The 24,242-nt window shown below is 40.7% G+C and overlaps 1 protein-coding gene across 3 annotated transcripts; it reads left to right on the top strand.

The window, feature by feature from the left end:
* The first annotated feature begins 1,302 nt into the window (after positions 1 to 1,302).
* Positions 1,303 to 24,171, top strand: tp53bp2b (tumor protein p53 binding protein, 2b). Of its 3 annotated transcripts, none has more exons than XM_053229639.1 (18): positions 1,303 to 1,827; positions 10,048 to 10,195; positions 11,142 to 11,255; positions 13,561 to 13,637; positions 14,679 to 14,780; positions 14,877 to 15,039; positions 16,205 to 16,365; positions 17,256 to 17,420; positions 18,545 to 18,716; positions 18,826 to 18,945; positions 19,020 to 19,102; positions 19,382 to 19,700; positions 20,219 to 20,898; positions 21,870 to 22,007; positions 22,097 to 22,254; positions 22,591 to 22,757; positions 22,898 to 23,097; positions 23,376 to 24,171. In XM_053229639.1, the coding sequence occupies exons 1-18, from the start codon at positions 1,819 to 1,821 to the stop codon at positions 23,415 to 23,417; spliced, it is 3,018 nt and encodes a 1,005-aa protein (XP_053085614.1). In that variant the 5' UTR covers positions 1,303 to 1,818; the 3' UTR covers positions 23,418 to 24,171. The 3 variants fall into 3 exon arrangements, with proteins under 3 accessions (XP_053085614.1, XP_053085613.1, XP_026803882.3); XM_053229638.1 differs by having other exon boundaries at positions 18,542 to 18,716; XM_026948081.3 differs by having other exon boundaries at positions 1,304 to 1,827; positions 18,542 to 18,716; positions 22,121 to 22,254.
* The last annotated feature ends 71 nt before the right edge of the window (positions 24,172 to 24,242 follow it).

Genomic DNA, 24,242 nt, shown 5'->3' with positions numbered 1-24,242 from the left:
AAAAATTACTATCATGTTTAACGTAATGTTTTGATATGATACATCATTGTAAAGGCATGTTTCTTATCCTAAGAAAGATGTTAAAAAAGATATTTAATTAGTAATATTTTTTGTTTTAGCACTGGTTAGCTATTCAGGAGGACTCTAGTGCCCTCTAGCTCCTGTGTGCTGTACTACAATCTTCTGCCACAGGGATCAGTGAAAAACTTGGTTTAGTTCTTAATAATGACTTTGACAATGTAAATTCATTTAAAAAAGGCGTGAATACAGCTGAGCGTTTATTCTCTGAGAGCAAGCGCATCCATGGATGAAGAGAATGCATGACCTGCCATGTCTGTCTTTCCACTCCATCAGTCATGAGTCTCCAAGGTTGAGGAAGAGATGGAGGAAGAAGGTTGGAGGAAGGGAAGGAGGGATTCAATACCATGTATAGAAATATCGGTGGAATATCAATGGGACTTTGAATGTAATATTAATTATAGTGTTTATCTGATTGCTTGCTTGTTTGATTGATTGATTGATTGACTGGTTGATTGATTGATTGGTTGATTGATTGATGACATTATAGTTTGGAGGTTTTAGACCAAAATGATGTTATGACCCTGAAATGATTTCAAATGCCTGATACGTCTAAAAAGAAACTATTTCTGTTATGATACAATATAGCCAAATATATCAGCAGTATTAGCTATACCACGCCCACAACTCCATTTACGGTCAATGCCACACCCATATTTCTGATGAGTTCTATGTACTCAGAGACACGCCCCCTGTGGGCTGTGTTCTTAATTTGTGGTTAAGTTTTACTGACATTCATTATGTTCAATATGACTCACTTCACTGAGTCGATTCTTTCAAAGTACACGTTTAAATGATTTTGAATCATTTGATTCTTCAGTTATGGCAAGAACTTGTGGTGAGCAAGACATTACAAGTGAATAGAGTCCTTTTGCACAAACAATATTAATATTGGTAAAATATTAAATAGATTTATTTATAATAATGAGGCTTCATCTGATAAACAATATAAATTTGCTTACTTAATAAAGCTAAAAAATGAACTGTAAAGACGCTATAAAGAGAAAGCTTTATAACAGTTTGCTGTAAAATCATTTCTTAATTAAAATCTGGGAGTGAAAAAAAAAGAAAAAAAAAAAGACAACAATAGATTGGCTCTGAAACCAGCCCCTGAGCGCGCGCACTTCATTAAGCAGAGAAATTGATTGCAAGTCCGTGACGTCACGACGCGCGGCATCTCGTTTGCATATCGCGCCTGGGAAATGACACGCCCCCTTCAGCGCGCGAGCCACGGGCGGAGAATGTGCACGTTATATATTCACACCGGCGTGAAGGTAGAGGAGGCGCTCGTGCGGCTCCGGTGCAAGATGGACGCGTGGATCCGGTAGCGCGTATGTGTGTGTGTGTGTGTGTGTGTGTGTGTGAGTGTGAGTGTGTGTGTGTGAGAGACAGACAGAGAGAGAGAGAGAGAGAGAGAGAGAGAGAGCTGATCGTCAGACGGAGCTTTAGAGGATTTTTCTGAGCAAGTACACACTGCAACAGGTTTGTAAAGAGCGACCCGGGAGGCGCGAGAGCATCCGAGAGAGAGAGAGAGAGAGAGAGAGAGAGAGAGCACGGAATAATACACAATACAATACAATACACACACCCTGAGGACGGAGTGCAGGTGCGCGAGCGAGCACATCTCCTGGACTGAAAAACACACACACACACTCACTCGCAGTGTGTGTGTGTGTGTGTGTGTGTGTGTGGGATTAACACAGGATTAAGAGGAGGTCTGCATTCTTCACGGCTGACGATATGATGCCGGTGAGTGTTACCGAAAAACTCGCGGTAAAAATAAACGGATAAAAAAAATTGGTTTGAGCTTGGCTCTGATTTCATAACTGTGTGTACGTGTGCGTGTGTGTGTGTGTATGTGTGTGTAATGTGAATCGGAAATGCCCGTGTTTATCAGCTGGGATCTGACTAAACATCCTGTCACGCGCTGCATTCAGGGTGTTCACAGGGGCGCGCGATTTCGTCTGAAGACATTGTATCGCACGATATATCGCTTTCGAACTTTCGAATTCGCAAGTGCGGACAATTTTGTCCAGTTTCAGTGCTCTTTTACGATTCTAACTCATCACGCTGTACGATATCCCACTAAAATCTCGTCCGGACTCTCTAACTGCATGTGCGGTAACGTGTGTTCTCCATATCAGATTATACGATGAAGATCCTCTAACGATAGATCTACGATTAAAGTTAATGACTACGTTCTGCTTACGTCATCGCTCAGCGTGATCACGTTAAACACAAACGATCCTCAAAGTGAACTTGAGGAAATAAGGATATTTTCTGTCCATTAGCGTGTTTTGTTTATGTTTCGGCATCGCCGCTAGCGTATTCGTAGCCGTCCCGTGAGCTCGCCGTCATCCTATTGGTGGATTTTAGACGAGCATCGATTTTAATCAGAACTGCCAGGAATTTGTCGTCGGCAATCTTTGTTTGCAACGGAACTAATTTTAGCGTTGTAAAACCGCCAATCTAAACTCTTGACCACAAAATGATTTTACGATTTTTGTGATTTTTGCAAATGCAGGCTGTAAAAAGCCATCTTAAGCGGAGTGGGTGTGTCATTTCGACCAATCAGAAGCCATTATTCATCCTAATACACTAAAGCGTGGGACATTATTTATTATTTAATACCACGTCTGTCACTAAAGCAAAGGTCAGTATCGCAATAACAGTTCACACATGATATATTGCAACACCCCTTCGAACCTTTCCAGCAGGCAAACATTTAGCTCTGTCTGCTCTTTATAATCTTATGTAATCTTCTCTTTCTGAATCCCAGCGTTCCCAGCGTTCCCTGCGATTCCCAATCCGGATTTTGTCAGATTGTAATCACACACGTCCCTGCATGCCTATTTGGGCTAATTATAGAAAGGCAATCTGCTCAACACCACCCTTACAGTGCTTTGCACTAATCGTTGCATTAAAGCTGGAAACGGTACCAAAGAATAAAATTAATAGCGCTCCATAATCATAATAAAGACTAACAAATGTGATGTATGTGATATTTTTATAATGAACGATATTCATCATAATATTTAGCTTTACAAACAAAGTGCCAGTGAAAATGCCATATTGTATTTTTATTTTCATGTCAGAAAATATGTATTATTATTATGTAATTTATAACAATGTAACTATATTTCAAGGTCCCAAGCTCTTCGTTGGGGTGGTACCATGCCAAAAACCTGCATTGTACCTTTAATATACAGTAAAAAAAATTAAAATATAAATATTATTATATATCTTTGGAACTTAAGGACTACTTTAAAGCTGTAGAAGCTACTACATACGCCTTTAAATGGATAAAACAGGTACTGGTGGTACTGATGGTACCACTGCAGCAATGAGGAACGGTACAGTTTGGTACCTTTTTTCTGAGAGTGTGTATCGTCACATCCTTCCGTTCTGTGTGGGAGAATATATTTATTTTCTCATATGTGGCTGGAGCACATTGTTTAGAGTGAACGGGGGTTTTCCATGCTTAATGCCATTTAAGGAACTATTGTCTATTGTTTAAACTCGACACTTTGACCCCAAAATGTATTTCGCATTGTTAGTAGTTCCCTAGAGGAAGCTGAACAGCTGGGCTTTGGCGGTTAGCGCGGGATGTCGCGTGACTCAGACCCTAACTCGCTCTAAATCAGCGCTTCTGCCCCGTAATGAGCATGATTTGACAGGTGAGCATGCAGAAGACGGATTAAATGACATTAGCTCACGGTAACTCGACTCCCGAACCCGTCTCAGCATAAAGGCTGCTCATGAGGAAGACATTAATTTCACTCAGATGTAACTCTTATGTCATGTTCGGGGTCACAACGATCTGTTTCTGACTGGATTTAACCCGTTCGTTGACACGACAAATATGACAAGTCGTGTGTTTTTCTGAAGTAGCACAGCCATTTGGCGCAGAAGCTCTGCTCTGCATAGCACCAATGTTGTCGCGGGGCATGTCGCCATGGCAACAGTAACCATGGTAACCTGCCTTTCACGGGAGACTTTAACCCTCACGTTGTGTTCGCTGCCTGGCAATGGATTTCCCACTAACCCAGAACTGTACGTGTTTCAGAATGAAAGATTGAGCATATCTCAGTATCTCATATCTCAATATCTCAATATCTCAGTATCTCATATCTCAGTATCTCAATATCTCAGTATCTCATATCTCAATATCTCAATATCTCATATCTTTATCTCAATTAGCAATATTAAAAAGATTTATTAAAAAAGACACACAAAAGCCCTTTATACGCTTGGAAATCCTCTTTCCATCATGTGTGTGTGAGAGAGAGAGAGAGAGTGTGTGTGTGTGTGTGTGTGTGTGTGCAGGAGGGAGTGTATCATAGGCTATATTTAAATAAGATTGTATTTGTGTGTGTGTGTGTACAGGAGGGAGTGTGTCATAAGCTATATTTAAATAAGATTGTATATGTGTGTGTGTGTGTGTGTGTGTGTGTGTGTGCAGGAGGGAGTGTATCATAGTCTACATTTAAATAACATTGTGTGTGTGTGTGTGCTGAAGGGAGTGTATCATAGGCTACTTTGTGTGTGTGTGTGTGTGTGTAAGATCCCAGAAGATTCCAAAAGCCTTGTGGTATTCGCATCACACATTTGGTCTTCAAAATATCTGACAGCTGAGAGTTCGCGAGTCCTGATGCAACATTTCTCAACATGGCGGAACCTGTGACCATTTAGCGGTGGATGCTAAGTGTAATTTCAGTCATGCGCTGCGTTTTCCTAGTAATTTACAAACATTTCTGAGGGAAACGTTGATATTCCTGATGATTCTGTCACATTTCCACTGTTGTGTGGTCTGTATAAAATACATAAAACACCAAACTTACTAAATGGTCAGGTTTCGTTATTAGCTGATAATTTGCCCAGTTGACTAGCAGCAGTGTTCTCACAGCAATAACCAACAAAATAACTTGTTCTGTTTTGATCATTTTTAAACAGAGTGTATAAAATAGAAAAATAGAAATATAAAAAAAAACTATTTCTAGACTAGACTGCTAACTATTTATCTAATTAGCAGAGAACTTTTTATAAAATATTAGCCAAATTAGCTAAAGCCTGACAGACTGATATCATTGAGAATAATCTATATGAACACAACAGGATGTAAAAGAGCAGGAAGTGATGTGAGAACAGAGTCCATACATATAAACATTAGCATTTGGGATGTTTCTTAAAATGTCTGAAGTTCTAGAAGGAACACTAATGCTAACACGTATGGCGTCTAGCTGTGTGCTGCAGATAACGTAGCTAATTTATTTCATTACACGATCGTTTTCAAGACAAGACAGTGCTAACAATCGCTTCTTAGCATTGAAATGTTAGCATGGGTAATACATAGCCATGTAATAACGTGTTCTAGCGTTCATTTTTTAAAATGGCTGTTGTTAGTAAGAACACTAGCTATGAATTGGAGGTTCTGAGATGGAGTTGTAATCTCATTCTCCTTCTCAGAGGGTAAACCTTTTAGAGGTCAGCAGGGTACAAGGGTAAGCCCCTGTCATGTGACCGTGTGTGTATCCATTCTGTCTACAGACCATATGGTCAGACACACATACACACACACACCCACACACACACACACACACACACACACACCCACACCAAACAGACTGACAGTAGCTTTTCTGTGACATACACACAAGCTCAGATTAATAGCCACAATACATTAATTCCCATCTAGCTAGTTAATTAGTGATACAGTTGAAATCATTTATAAATCCGTGGAATGATTAAAGTAAGAAAAAAAATCCCTCAGCGAAATGTTTTGGAAGCTTATATCGTACAACAGATGCTCATTTGTCATCATGATAAATTATTGATGTTCGGTGCGTGTTGCGTTTCTGTTGTTCCTGTAGTCATAGAGGTTTTTTTTTTTATCTCAATTCATGTATAAGATTTCTTTTACATCTCAACCAATTAAAGGTGAGAAGAGTAACAGTGGCAACACCTGTTACAATATACTATACATGTTATTATATATATACAAAATCTAGCGGTTTAATAGAATACTTTGAAATAAAGATCTCTGTTTATACCATAGTGCTGAATTCTGGATTCTGATTGGTCGGAAGGTGTTGATTAATTTTCTGTAGTAACAGCCGTGGTGTTCTGCTGTTGAGGCCCATCCAGATTTATCGTGCTGTGCGTTCCGAGATGCTTTTCTGCTCACCCCGGTTGTAAAGAGTGGTTATTTCACGTCAGCTGTAGCCACTCTAGGGATTCTCCTTCGACTTGTCTTATCATCAAGCCATTTCTGGCTGCAGAACTGCTCTGCTCAGTGAAGGATTTTTTTTGCGTTTTGAAGTTTGATGTGAACATTAACAGAAGCGCTTAGATATTATGCATTGCACTGCTACAACACGATTGGCTGCTTGGATAACTACACGAATGTGCAGGGGTACAGGTGTTCCTATTAAAGTGGCAGACGAGTGGTTTTTTCCCCCAGAAAGATAATAAAGCATGTCAAAATATAAATATAAATGGTAACCCATTACCATGATTTTTTGGGAATGTATCACAGTCTGGTGTTGTGTCTGAGCCACTGGTTTGGATGTAAGTAGGCTACGAATGGTGTGTGTGTGTGTGTGTGTGTGTGTTCTTTCTATGTGTGCTAATGAACAACCTAAATGCAGAAATGAGGACTGATTAGCCCAGTTTTAATACCACAGAAAAAACCTAGAGAGTTAGAGAAGATTCTGATTGGTCAGAAGGTGATTCGTTTTCTATAACAGCAACAGCAACTCTTCAGCTCGTTCTAATACGTTATCGTTTCTATAGTAACAGCTCATTCACACGGACTTGAACTTGCGGACGCTCGACATAATCTAAGCCTAAAATAAAAGATTCAATATAGTCATTGATATTGTGAAGTTTTCTGTGAGATGTTTATATGACGTTTATGGAGTGTCAGAATTTCTTTTGCTTGTCCATATGCCAAAGGTTACAACTCAGCTTGGACTAAAAGTACTTTTTCTAAATTTAGGATCTTGTATCAATTCAAAATCATACAATCATGCAACTGAATGAGGAAACGTCATTATCAGAAACGTTAGTGTAAATATAGAAATGCTGCATGCTCTTTCCCGTGATGAAGTTTGACTATTCAAACACGCTGTGTCACCTTTGTGTTTGGCTCCGGCTGCCGTGTCAACAGCGTCCCGATGAGTCACGAGCATCCTGCTGTTTTACTTGTTCACAGCCCATGATGGCTTTTTAAGCACAGCCGAGTTTATGGTTTATTTTCATTTATGGGCGTTTATGTAAATAACGTAAATGGCATGTCTGGGCGAAACGGGAGTGTTGATTAGATCATTATCTGCATTTTTTTTTTGTTTGCTGAGGAAGTAACTTGTGCAAAGATCTTATGATAAAGTGGGAAATGGAAGAGCGACACTCACTTTGAACACTCTCTGTTAAAAAGATTTGAATGATCATTTGAATGATTAAATAATTTTTTTTTTTTGTCTGATTAAAAACAGGCTGGTTTCGTGGACATTCCGCAACACTAAATGTAACTATAAATGGATAAAAAAATATGACGTTGTTTCACAATTCATTGACAAACTGCTGTAGTATGAGAGCAATAAAATACTACACGATGTCCTGTTATAGAAAAATAATCAACAGTAATAATCAGTAATTATCAGTAATAATCAGTAATTCCGCTTCATGACATCATGCCATCGCTGAATATTTTTTGATTGATATTTTTAATTTCAACAATTTTAAACAGATTTGAATTAATAGTTTTAAATGTACACATGTGTTGTTTTGGTGTGTACATTACTGAAGAGCTTTATGGGTTTTTTTTTTTTTTTTTTTTTTGCATGCTGAATTTGATGTCTGAGACTATCCTTAAAAAAACTAAAAGGAAATAAATGAAAAAAAAAACCAAGTCTTCCATTACCTCAAGTGTAGCTGATTAGCCAAAACGTTAGCTTCTGTAGTTTTGAAACTAACAAGTAATGAAAGTTTATCTCACCAAAAACAACAACAAAAAAAAAACATGCCCAAATCTTTATATGCTTGCTTTACGTTTATCTGTATATTGGCTAGCTTCCAAGATGGCCGCCCTTGTTACATTCCAGTGTTCGTCTGCCATCGGTGAAGTTTTATTCATGTTTTTATATAACAGGAAGTCACAGCTGTGTCCTAAAACACAACAGGATGTCTGAGTGATATCACTGAAGAACTGGATGAATTTTGAGGCAAATATTTACACAGAATATTTTAGGCGAGAGATGTCCGTTACTTGTTAGCCACATTAGCCTTGTAGCTTAGTGAAACAAACATGTCTTGACTTCATTTGAGGTAAAAGTTAAATGAAGTTGGAGTAATTTTCACAGAAACCTGTCCTTAGATTAAAAATAAACCAAGGATCCGCTTCCAGGACAATTCCTGCCTCAGTCTTACATTTGTGTAGGCGTGAACTCTCGTATCAAATGCTGAAATCATACCATAAAGATGTAATCAGAGCTCTCGACTTTGTTTTTACATGGAAACGTTGACATTAACGTGGAAATATGCCCTCACGCTGATCGTAAACATAGATATACATACGTTTGAGAGACCTAGATAGGCGATAGAGTGTGCAGTAATGAAGCTATTCATTCAGCAGCACCTTCTTCCTGGTAGTGTCTCTCACACACTTTCATTCATTTCTCATTTTATTATGAATATATATTCAGATGATATTCAGTTTTCAGTTTATAACAGGATTTCTAGACTAATAGACGAGCTTTTTCCATTTCCTGCTCTGCGTGTTAAAATGTTTTGGGTTTTTTTTTTTTTGCGATATTTAGGCATGGTTTTCTATTAAGGTTTTTAATTCTCATTTTCAAAAATGTACGTAAAAATAGTTGGGAAGAAAATCTCACAGTGCCTGCAGTGTGCAGAACAGAACTGAAAGTCCCTCTCTGTGTGTGTGAGACTCAGGTAAAGCAGCATGCAGCCATAAATTCTCCCTAAGCCCATCTGCCACGCTAACACACACTTCACACTCAATCAGCAGTGAGGATGTCTCTGTCCAAGCTTGCACAATCGAATCCGATCCATCCAGTCTTCTTTTCCTTCTACAGTATCAGCGATGTTTCATTTATTTCACGTTTTTTTTTTCAGCATTTCTAACTGACTGACAGTTCTACATCGTGCTGCAGTGAGGATTTCCACAGACTCTCGTCACTGCCACAACTCGTACTGTACTTCAGAAAATCAATTACCGCCCTTTTTATCTTCAGTGACGAATTCCGTCCTCCCACTAGTGTTTTATTTTTGGGTTCTGAAGCCCCTTGACATCCATCTGTGCTTTTTAGCTCGAGCCAAGAAAGAAATCCACAGTGTTTTTCACCTTATGGTGCAGCTTAGGAGAGAACAGCAGGCTGGCGGTACAGAGATGTGACAGTATAATGGTAATAGTGGTGGGAGATATGATAAAAATATCATATCAGGGTACTGGGAGACATTTCTATGATACACAATACAGTGTGTATCATGATATATAGACTTGAACAGCATGTTGGGTGTCTGATGTTTTGAGTTGGAGCTACAACAAGTAGCTATCTCAGTCAAAATATTCCTCAAACTACATCCTTCATTGATGTCACGCAGACTTTCTGATGTGGTTTAGGATATACGGTATAATGGCAGCCATCTTGGCAACTGGAATGACTTTTTTCTGCAGCACAGTTTGGTATGGCTCCGCCCCCACAGGCCACATGTCTCAAATTTTTGTTGAGAAAAGCTGTAGATGATGACTTAAATGTGAAAAAATGGACTATCCTAAATATGGATTTAACATGTATTTATGGAAAACATTTTGGACACCAAAAATGTCTTGGCTATTCATGTACCTTAGTGTTAAAATGAAATTTGTGTAAATTTAATGTTAGACTGTGGTGTCAGTGAGTGTATAGGTATATATGTTTCTATACATTGTTCTGTGTGTGTGTGCGACAGATGTTTCTAACCGTGTACCTCAGCAACAGCGAGAAGCACTTCACCGAGGTGCCCGTAACCCCGGAGACTCTGTGCCGGGACGTGGTAGACATGTGTAAGGAACCTGGAGAGACGGACTGCTACCTGGCCGAGAACTGGAGAGGATCAGGTGAGGATATGCCTAAATCTTGGCATGAAATGATGAAAAACAGTGCATTATTATAATGTGGAGTCAGTTATAGGCTTTATGCTGTCAGATATCACAATGTTCACAGCATGGGTATGTTAGAAAAAATAAAACCTTCTGTTTCATGAGCAAAAGTGTCACATAAACTGAAAATTTAACACCTGCTTCACATTACTTTCATTACTTTGACGGCTGCTTGTTGAATCGTATCACTGTCTTAAAGCCAAGCATCCATCTTTCGTGAACAAGAACTGCGAAAGCTGATTGAAAGAGGCAACTGAAAAGAGGAAAATGCTTGTTGTTCTGAAAAATGAGTGTACAGAAGTATGAATAGCCACAAATCTAATTTAAGATTCTGAAGCCTGTTTCCAGAAAAGTGTACAAAAACATTACACTTTTTTATGTGACAGTTTGTATGTATTAGCTATGTAGCTACCTACATTATTATTTATTTTCAAACCTAAGAATAAGAAAATAACTGGGCCGACTATAAACCAAACATGTTATTTCGTTTAATAGTGATTTTGCAAAATTATTTACATTTGTAAGACGTCTGAAATGATATTGCCATGTTAGCTCAATGGATTCCTTAGTGAAGCAACAATATTCTTCATGGGTATTCTTCGGGTGCTAAGGTACATCATTTTTACACTATCTATTGCAACATATTGTGGGAATGAAAGCCTGACACTACAAAATGGCAGGTCTCATCCTAGATCTGATAGCTTTTGTACACTTTTCTGGCCACGAGCTTCAGGACCTTGAAGGTTGCAATGTAAAATGAGACCCTTGTGTGTCTGTTAATGACAGCCAAATGGTTTCTTTGTCTACAAATCGACAGACTCTGACAGTAATATATCACACTATATAGTGAATATACTGTATGGGAATTGGTGTAATTTTTGCTTTGTGTAATTTTCTGGAACAGAGCGTGTGATTGGTGACGGTGAGAGGATGATGGAGCTGCTGCAGCGCTGGGGGCAGCAGAGGTCCGAGGTTCGGTTCGTTCTCCGCCATGAGCGAGCGCCCAGTCATGACACAGGTGAGAGAGCAAACAGGAGGATAAATGTGTGCTGAAATGAGATAGATGAAGCAAGAGAGAGAACGAGCGAATAAAGAACGAAGGCCGTCCTAAACGCGCAGCTTTTATTATATATATATATTATAGTATATCTATATTTAAATATCAGGAAAGGAGAGCTAGATTGCTTTTTTTTTTTTTTTTAATTAGTCCAAGTTCATTAATATTCAAAAACACACAGCTTGATGTGACTGCATGCGTCTGCTGTTTGTTGCTGTGGCAGTGATCCGTTACGTTACGCCCCCTCACTCACCAGACAGCATGGAGCCGATGCTGTTTAAGCAGCAAGACAGAGACTTTTTTTATCAGATCAAACTGAAGTACAGCTCACGTGTCCCAGTGCTGATTATCTTATACATGCTCTCTAAATACTGAATGGTTCTGAAACTGATATATTGACCCGATTCTCATGATTCTGATGTTGTTGAGGGTGGAAGTGGAGATTCATGAACTTTGCAGGACATTAAATCCAAACACGAATTCATTCCATCATCTTCAGGTATATAAATACATTGCTCTGGTATCCCAGTGGACCCCAGAAACATTCACACACACACACACACACACATACACACACACACACAGTGCCAAACAAATGTGACAGTGGGCCCATGGGCTGTGAGCTCCCAAAATATTCTGCATGGCCAGCAGGGTTATGTTCCAATTTCTGTAGCTTGGCACAGTGGGATAACACACACACTCACACACACACACACACACACACACACACACACACACACACACACACACACCCTCACAATGAGTGTCAGTGGGGCACTGAGCCAGTGCTCCTGGATGACCCTAGTAGTATGAGGACATGCTTTTGATTGTGTGTGTGTGTGTGTGTGTTTATCAGCCCACACCACCCTCTTGTGCCAGGCGCACACACACACACACACACACACACAGATGCAGAGATTCTGTCGATCTCCATCTCCTGTTCACACACTTCATTTCTGCAAATTGCTGCAACACCATATATTACATCTAGACACTGAGGCTGTTAACACACACACATATACACACCACACACACAGACTGTTAATGTCGTTTTTTAATGAATAACACCTGACGCCATTACTACGCTCCTCTGTGTGTGTATGTGTGTTAATTATAATGTTATAAAATCTCACATAACCTAATTCTATCACAAGAAGGCAAAATCCTCCCTTTTTTCTGCTTTGAAAGGGTAAAGGCTCACACTCTTTGCTTACACTTGACCCTGAGTGTGTGTGTGTGTGTGTGTGTAATATCTTTATATCTTGATGGGGACCAAATATCCTCACAAGGATAGAAATATGTGACAGTTTTGAGCTTGTGGGGACATTTGGCAGGTCCCCACAAGTAAAACTACTTTTTACAAAAACTGCAGATTCTAATAATAATAATAGCAATAATGCTAATAATAATAATAATAATAAAAGAGGCAAAATGTTTCCTTTTGGTCACTGAGGTTAAGGGTAGCTTTAGATTTAGGTGTAGCATAGCACTAATTAGCTGCATTGGCAATTATGTTAATGGAAGGTCCTCACAAGGATAGTAAGCCGAACGTGTGTGTGTGTGTGTGTGTGTGTGTGTGTGTTTGAGGTGTCGAGTTTCCACGAGAGATTTTGTGGCCCCATTAATACACAAAGCCCTGCTGTGTATTACTAGTGAACTTTTGGTTTCAGTGAAAGTCCGCACCTTACCTAGGGTCCTCTTGCTGTGGTGTTTAATTATGTTGGAATCGTGATGATGATGACTTTGGTGATCTTTTATGAACATAGTTATAGCACAATTACTGAGCTGAAAACTGTTATATAATCAGATGAGCTGTATGTGTTACATTAACCAACCAGTAATAAGAATTGGGAACTGTTATATAAAATATTTCAGTGGGGTTCAAAAACAAACACCACCTAGCTATGCAGCTGTAGCTAGCTCGCTACACTATTATATAGCAAAAAGTATACATATAAAAGTACAGTCGAGTTTGCAAATGGACTAAAAAATGGCCATCACTGAAAATCCTGAGCTGCGACGTGTTTCCAGGCTGAACTGATGCAAACTTTAGCTTGAGTAGACGTGTTTTGCTCAGTGTTTGTAGGGCAGATGAGCAATGAGACGTGTTTATCTCGTTATTTAATATTGATGATGGTGGAGATTTAAAGGATTCACTGCTGGCAGCTTAATGAACCAGACAACACAAATGTTTTTCATTAGCGGTGCTTAATTAGTGTCATTAAACTGTGTGTGTGTGTGTGTGTGTGTGTGTGTGTGTTCTCAGGGGCTCCCAGGGGCCCGGAGCTCTCGCTGAAGAGGAACATGCTGAAAGCCACAACTGAGATCCACCTTGAGAACGGGGTAAGTGTGAAACCATGTTTGTTTCAATTACACAACAAAACAGTGTACATAACGTTATCTGCCTAGGTTTTAGTTACAAAGTATTAGGATAACTATTAGCTAGCTATTAATTTGCTAGCTGGCATAAAGTAGGTCCCTAGTTAACAGAGCTAAGTATGGACAGCATATTTTCTTGCTAGCTAGCAATAGTTATTTAGCAAGGAGACTTCCAAGCTAATATTAATTGTCTAGCTAACATTAGTTAGTTTCCTGTATCACATAGACAGGTGTATTTAAATATTATATAAATAGATAACAAATATTAACTTGCTAGCTATCCATAGTTAGTGAGCTAAGTTAGGTGCACTGCTTAGTAAGCATGTTAGTTAAATATACAATGTCGAGCCCATACCATAATTTTCTTGATTACAAAAAGTATAGAGTATCGTGGAGAAATAATGGCATTACTCACATTACAGCTAGCTATCATATCAGCTCTTGAAATTAGCTAGCTACTACTAGCTAATTAGCTAGCTACTTGGTAGCTTGGATTACAGACTTGTCACTTGACTAATATGTTGTTAATTTGAACATTCGTGGTAGCTAACCTTCCAAGCGAACTCTAGCCAAATTAGCTAAACTATACCTGATTCTCCTTTGACAACATTCTTGTTTTACATGATTGGAATGTAAGCAAAACTTGTTACAAATTTGATGTTTTACCTTGTTTTCCGCTTTGTCCGAAGTAAAATATTGTGATTACTGATGCGTGTGCCGTGGAGGGACGCATTTTTGTTTTCAGAGATTCTATCTAGACAATAACAGCACTTCTTCGGGGATGACTCTCAGAGTTGAATCTTTGGAGTTGACTCTCAATTCCCAAATTCAACATTCCTAAAGAACTGACTCTTTTTGGGATCGCCTCCCAGCCCTGTGATTATAATGTGTAATACTGGAGCACAGCTAGTCATGTGTATGACTTTTCATATAAATTATTGACCCTAGTGGTGCGTAATAATCTCAAGACATATTTTAATATATTAGCTGGCTTTGTTTTTCTAGATGGTTCCTCCTCCTATGGACATCAGTCTCACGGAGCTGCAGGAGATGGCATCCCGGCAGCAGCAGCAGATCAATGCACAGCAGCAGGTTCTGGCCTCCAAGGTGCAGCTTGTGTCCCCTGAAATGGTGTCGGATTTTTTAATGAAACCCAACACTGATGTAAACCCATGATTTCACTGCGTTCATGTGTTTTTTCAGGAGCAGCGCCTTCGATTTCTGAAGATGCAGGAACAACAGCAGCGTGAGCAGGAGAAACTGCGGCTGTTACGCGAGAACGCTGAGAACCAGGAGGCCAAACTGCGGCGTGTTCGAGCTCTCAAGGGTCAGGTGGAGCAGAAACGCCTCAGCAACAGCAAACTAGGTCAGAACTTGTTATTCTGCAGAATCATTAATGAAGCCTAAAGTGTTCTTCAGCTGTTGCTCTGGAAGAAACCTTAAAGGAAGGATGGGTGGATGGATGGATTTATAAAAAAAAAAGAGATGGAAGTTTTTTGAGAAGCAAAGAACCCTCAAAAATCTAAAGATTACTAATGGTTGGATGACTGGATTTGGATGCATACAGAAAGATGGCTGGATTGATGGATGGATGGTTAGATATAAAAAGAAACTAGATGGCAGTAAAGCCTTTTTATGAATCAAAGAACCTTTAATCATCCAAAGATTCACAGATAGACCAATGGATGGTTAGATATAGAGACAGAGGTACATGGATGGTTAGATGAACAAAGAAAGAGACGGATGGATGGATGGTTAGATATGTAAGGAAAGAGATGGTTAGATGAATTAAGAAAGGGATGGATGGATGGATAGATGGAAAGATGGATGATTAGATATACAGAGAAAGAGATGGATGGAGAAAGATGGATGTGTTGACGTATAAATAAAGATGGATGGATAGATGAAAGGATGGATAATTTATATAGACAAAAAGATGGATGGATGGATGGATGGAAGGATGGATGATTAGATATAGAGAAAGAGATGGATGGAGAAAGGGATGGATGGGTAGATATATAAAGAAAGGGATGGATGGATGGATGGGTAGGTATATAAAGAAAGAGAAGGATGGATGGAAGGTGAGATGAATAGAGAAAAAGATTGAGGTAAAGCCTTTTAAGGAGGCCTTAAGAACACTTAATTATCCACAATGCTTGAGAAGCTTGTAGTATTTATTTCTGTATATGATTTATATTTTTTATCTGCTGACGTTGCACAGAAACATACTGCACGTATATTTTGGATATGAGAAAATGTGCATGTATATTTTTTTATTTAAGCGATTTGGTGGAAATCTGCAAATGTAAAAAGAAGGCTGAAAAGTTTTTCAGGAAGCACAGACTGCTATTAGCCTTGCGGTTTCATGCTAATAGTATTAGCAATGAGGCTTAGCCACGACATGACACTTCATCGACTTCAGTGAGGAATCTCCACAATGAGCTTTAGATCTAATGAGCGGAAGACGGATAGTTGATTCATCATTAGTGAAAAGGCTCACTCTCTGTCGCTCTGTCTCTCCGTGTCTGTAGTGGAGGAGATCGAGCAGATGAATGGCCTGTTCCAGCAGAAGCAGAGGGAGCTGCTCATGGCCGTGTCCAGGGTGGAGGAGTTGAGCAAGCAGCTAGAGACATTACGCAGCGGCAAACTGGACGAAATCGCTGAACTCGAGAAACTCTACAAAGAGCTTCAGGTGCCTGTTGTTCAGATGGATGGATATATATATGTATGGCTAGACATATGTATCGATATATGTATGGATATATTGATGAATGGATGGATGGTTGCACAGTGAAACAATGGAAGGTGGAGACATGAAAGAAAAGATAGAGGGATAAAAATGGAAAATGTAGCACAGCTAGGATAATAGAGAATAGAAGAAAAAGAGGCTGGGCATCAGATGAATGGATGGATTATGGTTGGATTATGGATGGAAGGGTGGATGAATAGAAAATAGAGAAACAGGTGAATAGATAAAGAATATTGGGTGGATGGTTAGATAAATAGAGAAAAGGATGGATGGGTTAAATGTGTAGATGGTTAGAAATGTAAAGAAAGAAATGGATGAACTGATAAAAAGATTATTCAATAAAGAGGTAGAGTGGTGGCTAGATGGACAAATGGTTTGATAAATAGAAAAACAGATGGATGGATGGATGGATAAAGGTAGATGGATGGGTGGGCAGAGAAGTTAAATAAGGGATGAATAGCTGAGTAGATGGACAGATGGATGGATAAAAGTGCAGATAGGTTGATAAACAGATGAGATGGAGACGTGATTAGATAAAGAGATAGACCAGTGGATAGATGGAAGAATGACTAGATGAATAGAAATGGAGCTGGAGGAATGGCTAAATAAAGAGGTGGGTGGATAGATGGATAGATGGATGGATGAGAGTATAAGAATGAACAGCTAGATGGATGGATGGAATGGCAGAGTTATTGATAGATAAAGGGATGGATGAATGGATGGGTCTACAGACAAACAGATGGATAGATGGATGGATAATGAAAGACAGAATCAGAGAGAAATTGAGAGAAATGATCTGCAGTAATAATAACTAAGACTCTTCTCCCCTGAAGCTGAGGAACAAGCTGAACCAGGAGCAGAGCGCGAAGCTCCATCAGCAGAAGGAGTGTCTGAGTAAGCGTACACAGGAAGTAGCGGGGATGGAGCGGCGTCTGGCCGAACTGCGCCAGAGACTGTGGAAGAAGAAAGCAGCTCTTCAGCAGAAAGAAAACCTGCCTGTGAGTGCAGGACAGAACTGATAATCAGTTACATCGCAACACACACATTATTTCAGTGTATTCAACACACACCAGTTTGCTATAAGATACAGTTACGACATGTACACTTCTTTTTAAAAAAATGCATCGCTCTGATTCCATTCTCCAAAAACTTTTCTTTTAGAGATTACGCTAAATTAATTAGCTACCTAGTTCTCTCAGTTACCTAGCTACTGTGTTGCCTAGCTAAGGGACGACAGAATGTTTAAAATGCTACCTGATATTATCTTGCTAACATTATCTGAGGAGAGGCAGTGTTTTTTTAACTTTTTAGTTAGCTAATTTAAGTTAATTAGCTTGCTTTCAATTTAACTAAAGAACAATTCTAAAACTTAAACATTTAATTCTTTTCCTATTCTAGATTAATGTATAACTGAAAGTGTGTTTAGTTTCATATGATTGTACACATGGAAACTGCTGTTAGTCTTGCGATTTGATGTGCAATCATTAGCAGCGAGCCATAGCCATGACTCAGCACTTTAAAAACATCAGTAAATAATCTCCACATGTGAGGTTCTGGTTACAATTTTACACTAAACTTAGTTAGTGATGGTGTAATAAATAATGTTAGTTAGCTTGTTGATTGTTTTAATTACTAAATGTAACCTGCAAGCTAGCTACAGTAGCCTAACCCTGCTAACATTATCTAGGGACAAGTAGAGTGTTTAACAGACGGAAAATGCCCCTATACATTTTAGACAGTTATCCTGATAATGTAATGTTTGCAGGTTGCTGGATAATTAGCATAATCAATTTGTTTACTGAAAAAAAGCTGGCTAATGTAGCTAACTAGCTCGTTTGCTTCTTAGCTATCGAGCTCGCTCTTTGATATTAGAGGTAGTTAGCTAGCTATGTTAGCCAGCTTGCCTTTCAGTCAGTTTTTTAATTAAGTTGATATTGTAAGACTGCTAGCGGTACATAGCTAGCTAGTCATTTTAAACCTAATTGCTTTATCTAATAAAATGTTAGCGAGCAATTGTTCCTGTTAATACTGGAAATACTGTAATATTGTAAATTGTTAAAGCAGAATCTCTCTCTCTCTCTCTGTCTCTCTCTCTCTCTGTCTCTCTTTTTTTCCACAGCAGCCGGGTGATGGACAGAGCTCTCATCCTCCCTCGGTCCCATCCAGAATTGCCGCTGTCGGCCCGTACATTCAGTCTCCTGCTCCTCCACTTCCTCCCAAACAGGACGTCCTGCTGAAGCCGGCCTATCCAGATGGCACTAGCACACTGCCCAAACCGCTTACCAAAGCCAGCGGTATATACTCTTACACACACGCAAACACACTCACACACACACATGTAGCTCTTTAACACTTTAAACCCATTCTTTAACACTTGCCCCTCCACTTTCTCCTCCCACCCAGGTAAAATCTCCAAGCTGTCTGAATGGAGTGTGAGTGGAGAGATCAGTGGCGTGGGCGGGTCACAGCGAGGCTACGCCTCCACCCTGCCCCGTATGAGCAGCCACAGCTCTGTGGAGAAAGGTGAGCACTCACACACTCCACATGCTAATGATCCATAACCGTGTGATGCTAATAGTGTTTTTCACATGTGGCAGAACCTGAGGCAGATCGGAAGCCACCACCACCACTTCCATTACGGAAGAATCAGAGCAGCGAGGACCTCTTAAACGATGGTCAGGTAAAACACACACTTAATTAACACTTAATTAATGCTTTAATGGACTGTGCGCATTTGGAGGATATCGGACCTGTTATTCCCGACAGGCTGCACTCATGTTCAAGTTAACATATGGATGCTAACCATCAGATCTTTTCGGCTGGATCACGCCCACTTATATAATCACTTGCAATTCCATGAATGGCTGTTCACTAATACGTTCCGCCCCTTTGGGAGTGGTCCAAGGAAATAATTTCAGCTAAAACTAAAACAGTTTTTGTATGTGTCTGTTCTGATCAGGTTGGTGGTAAAGTGCCCCCTCCGGTCCCCATCAAACCCAAACTCGGCCAGTCTGGCTTCCCCAAGCCCTGCTTCTCCACTGGCACCTTTCCAGGCAAAGCCAGACCCACCCACCAGCTGGCCCCCCACCTCCCGAAGGCACCGATGCCCGCAGCCACCGTACGGCCCTTCAGCGTGGAGGGCACAACAAGCAAAGGACCCGCCATCCAGAAACCTCAGACGCTGGCAGCCAGCTCCATCTACTCCATGTACACGCAGCAGAGCTCTCTGGCTAAAGGCTACCAGGGCCAGAGCACGCTGACGCGCTCACAGCCTCGGGGTGAGCATTGCTAACACTGCTAATGCTAGTCTCAAGTTGAAAGATACAATCAGTAACTGTAACTGTATTACACCCAGCATTAAAGATGTGACACCCTCATCTGCTGTGCGTGTCTGTTTGAGGGAGAGAGAGAGAGGAAAGAGAGACAAAATACCCGAAGGACAGTGTGTGTTTTGCACTTTATGGCTAAAGAGAAGAGGGTGTATGTAAATAGCTGGGTATACTGTGACACAGAGGAAAGCATTACATAATAATCCCTATGATTGGCGTACGTTAACACAGTAACGTATACTAACGTACGCGTACTAAACGTTCATATAACGGCTAATGAAGTCGATGAATACTATGAAACCAACAGTGAGAGGTGTGTCTATTGAGTAGTAGATGGCTACTATGAACAGTGTGTGCATGTGATGCTAACTGACGTTCATACTACTACATCGGAGAATGTATTGTTATGAAATGAGACCCTGATCAATAGTGTATGTTTTTAGCACCTGTTTCTAACATTTTTTTAGTGTATGGAAAACCGGTCATCCCATCCAACAGAGGGCAGCAGTCTCACTCCCAGGACAGCAGCCACAATGAGAAAGGCAGCTATGTTGAGATTGATCAGCTGGACCAGGCCATCAGTGGCGGTCCCAGTGAGGGCACGGAGTCAGAGCGAGCACCACGCCCACTGAGCCCCACCAAGCTGCTACCGTTCCTAATGCACCAACATCGCCTGCAGAGCGACGCTGAACTGGAGGCACCGCGCAGGCGGCTACAGCATGCGCCACGCCCGTTAAAGAAGCGCAGCTCCATCACGGAGCCCGAGGGACCCGGCGGACCCAACATCCAGAAGCTCCTTTACCAGAAGACCACGCTGGCAGCCATGGAGATGCCGGAGACAAGCACGGGGGCCGCCGAGGACACGTTGACTGGAGCTCAAAAGGCGTCGGATCCAGACAGGGATGGAGAGGAGGAAGATCAGGCTCCGCCTCCGCTTCCACCACGTTCCTCTACTGCAGAACAGAGCAGAAGAACTGAACCAAAGGAGGATGAAGAGCAGGAGGTGGGTAGTTCAGTCCCAGCTGAGGAATACCCTCCATATCCTCCGCCCCCGTACCCCAGCGCAGGTAACCAGGATGGGCAGGAAGAGGACGAGGACAGCGTCATGAAGGCACCCGAGGTCACTGGACAGGTCACGCTTCCACCGGTATGTATTATTTACTCAACGCAGTTTAGGATTTTTAAATACTGAACACCCCTTTAAAATCCCCCTGTGGGTCTGTGAGTCCAGACTTAAAGTCCTCACTCTTCTGTTTGCATACCTGTTTTATTTTAACTGTTTTTACTGAATAATATATGAATAATATAATGTATAAGACAAATTAAGAAAAATTAAACTTAATGGTTAAATTCAGCTTCAACACTTAGGAAAGTTCTAGCAGTTTTTGTCTTATAATCAAGGTCAGCTTTTTTCTCTAGGCAAAATTTGAACAACAGTGCCATCTAGCAGGCGGATGTTTTTTTTTTTTAAACCAATTTTTCCTTATCATGAGTGCTTCTGAGAAAAAAAAATGGTTGCCATCTAACAGTCCAGGACCAACAAACCAACAGGACCAACAACAAAAAAAAATCATATTCTCTTACTCTCTGTTTAAAGGTGCAGTGTGTGACATTTTAAAGTGTTTCTAGGTCTGTAATAGTGATACAATTTCAAAGATACCTTAGAAAAACTGAGGCCCAAGCCATAGCAGAAGCCACATGTAGGCAGCAGAGGGCTTTAAAGGTGCAGTGATGTTTTTAGATATTTTAGAAGTTTCTTGACTGGTGAAAATTGCAGTATTGCTGTGTGACAGTTTCTTCATTTTCAGGCTTCTGTTGACATTTTTCAGGCCCAGAAACTTGCTCTGGCTCCAGGTGTAAAAGAACTGCTAAGCCCTGCCCCTTTTCCTTAAAAGGCAACTCAGGAGGCATCTGTAGTTTGGGGTGGGGTCAGTTGATGCTTTTGTGAGAATATGCTTTGTAAGCAGCAAAGGGCTTTAAAAATGATAAACCACCTCTTTAAGTCATAGGCTTTCATTCAGATTATTCTGAATTATACTAAACTGGTCACTATGAGCTTGTTTTGCTTGTTAGTCATCCATCCGTCTATCTTCTCACATTTATCTTTGTTTTCTGCAGGGGAAGAGAACGAACCTGCGGAAGGCGGGGTCAGAGCGGATCAGCCACGGCATGCGGGTGCGCTTCAATCCACTGGCCCTCCTGCTGGACGCCTCACTGGAGGGCGAGTACGACCTAGTGCAGAGGATCATCTACGAGGTGAGGAGGAGGAGGGGTGGTGATAAAGAGCATTCTAATGAATTCATAATTAAACATATTCTAAGGAGAGATGCATGATGGGAGTGTAGCGAGTGTGTGGTGTCTCTGGGCAGGTGGAGGACCCCAGCATGCCTAACGACGAAGGCATCACGGCGCTCCACAACGCAGTGTGTGCAGGACATACGGAGATCGTCAAGTTCCTGGTGCAGTTCGGAGTCAACGTCAACGCCGCCGACAGCGACGGCTGGTTAGAGAATCGTTTGTTTTCATTTCGAAACTCAAACTAAATTAACCGATTGTCCCTCCCTTTCTTCTTCTCTCAGTCTATCCACCACCTATCGTAATCTCTGTCTCTCTCTCTCAGTCTGTCTGCTATCTGTCTTTCTCTGTGTCTCTGTTGCTTTATTAAATCGAAAGACAATAAATGCCTTTATTATTGGCAAGACTATTGTCAATAATACATCATAGTCAAAGTAGCACACACGAGATATTGCTCTCTCTCTCTCTCTCTGTCTCTACATCGGGCTCTCTCAATATTTCTCGTTCTCACTATGTCTTTCTGTCTCTCTCTCTCTCGCTGTAGGACGCCCCTGCACTGTGCAGCTTCCTGTAATAACGTTCAGGTGTGTAAGTTCCTGGTGGAGTCGGGCGCGGCCGTGTTCGCCGCCACCTACAGCGACATGCAGACGGCGGCGGAGAAGTGTGAGGAGCTGGAGGAGGGATACGCACAGTGCTCACAGTTCCTCTACGGTGAGTGACGTAATGATCAAGACAGAGTGAGCAGAACTCATTTCTACTGTATTTAATAAATATACTATATATTAATACGTTTTAGTGGAAGGTCCTCACAAGGATAATAAGAAAGCGCATGTGTGTGTGTGTGTGTGAAGGTGTGCAGGAGAAAATGGGGGTGATGAACCGTGGTATTGTGTATGCGCTGTGGGACTACGAGGCCGAGCACGCTGATGAGCTGTCGTTCACCGAGGGAGACTGCATGACCGTGCTGAGGCACGAAGATAAAGACGAGAGCGAGTGGTGGTGGGCGCGGTGTGGAGACAACGAAGGCTACATCCCACGCAACCTGCTCGGGGTGTGTAGATTATTTTTACTGCGACATGCTAGCTGTTGTTAGCTATATTCCACTTCATCGCTAACGCTAGAATTCGTGCCTGGTCGCCTTAGCTAACATGACGTAATGTAACACAGTTGCTACATGTATGCGTCACGAGTGCGACTTTAAACCGCAGTGAAATGATAAAACATTTACAAGTTTTTTTGTCATTGTCTAATTTTACATTTTATTGACCTGAGACGTGATTATTATTGTTATTATGATCGTTTTGCTAATCGATCGTCTTCCCTTCACAGCTGTATCTGCGGATCAAACCCAGACAGAGGAGCTTAGCCTAGACCTCGCCATAGTTCAGTCCCAATCCAACCGCACTGAAAGCAAAGGGCTGAAGGAAACAAGACACTCCAAAGTGCTTCTTCTCTACAAACTGGTGCATTCCCGAGCTTCACTTTTTCTGTTCATTAATTCATCGTCTTCGGAAGCAAAATGGATCATGTTTAATAGTTACATCTCATGAATGTTTAAGAAGCGCTGTTCATGGCCTTTCTAGAATGTGAATGTATTTCAGAAATGATTATTTGCACAGCTTTTAAGTTATTTGTACAGGTGTATAGACGTGATGGCACGCTTTGTGTTCATTTGGACCACCGTACATCCTGAGTGATTAGCGTGACCACCACTTGCCTTTCTTTTTGGCTTGATTTTAGCTGACAAGTTTGCTAGAAAGCGATTGTGGTGATGTCATACGATCGAGTTGGCAATCAGTTGAGCAAATGTAGCTTAAGCTCCGCCCACATTGACACCAAATCAGGATGTCCGTGTCATGTCACTTTCCTTTCTTCTGCTGTATAAGTTTAACAAGTTTAGTGTGCAAACTGGATTACGTTCGTCTGCTAATAAATACTATTTTTCATTAACCGTTAAGATTAAAAACAATAAATAGTCACTATGGTGCTCAATAACGCGGAACAATTCTGGTTCATCTTGTTCAAAATAAATAAATAAAACCTTTGTATTTAAACATTGCTTCTCTCAAGCTTCCATTTATTTATTTATTTTTATTTTCGTAGAATAAATTACCTTCAATTAAAGATAAAATCTCTCATATTTTCAGTTTGAGATGAAGACATTTTTTCCTACAATTTTTTTTTCTTTACCCACCT

The sequence above is a fragment of the Pangasianodon hypophthalmus genome, chromosome 25 (assembly GCF_027358585.1).
Source record: "Pangasianodon hypophthalmus isolate fPanHyp1 chromosome 25, fPanHyp1.pri, whole genome shotgun sequence".
NCBI lineage: Eukaryota > Metazoa > Chordata > Actinopteri > Siluriformes > Pangasiidae > Pangasianodon > Pangasianodon hypophthalmus.
Note: the sequence above shows the minus strand (reverse complement) of the source record. Positions and strands in the feature narration are given on the sequence as shown.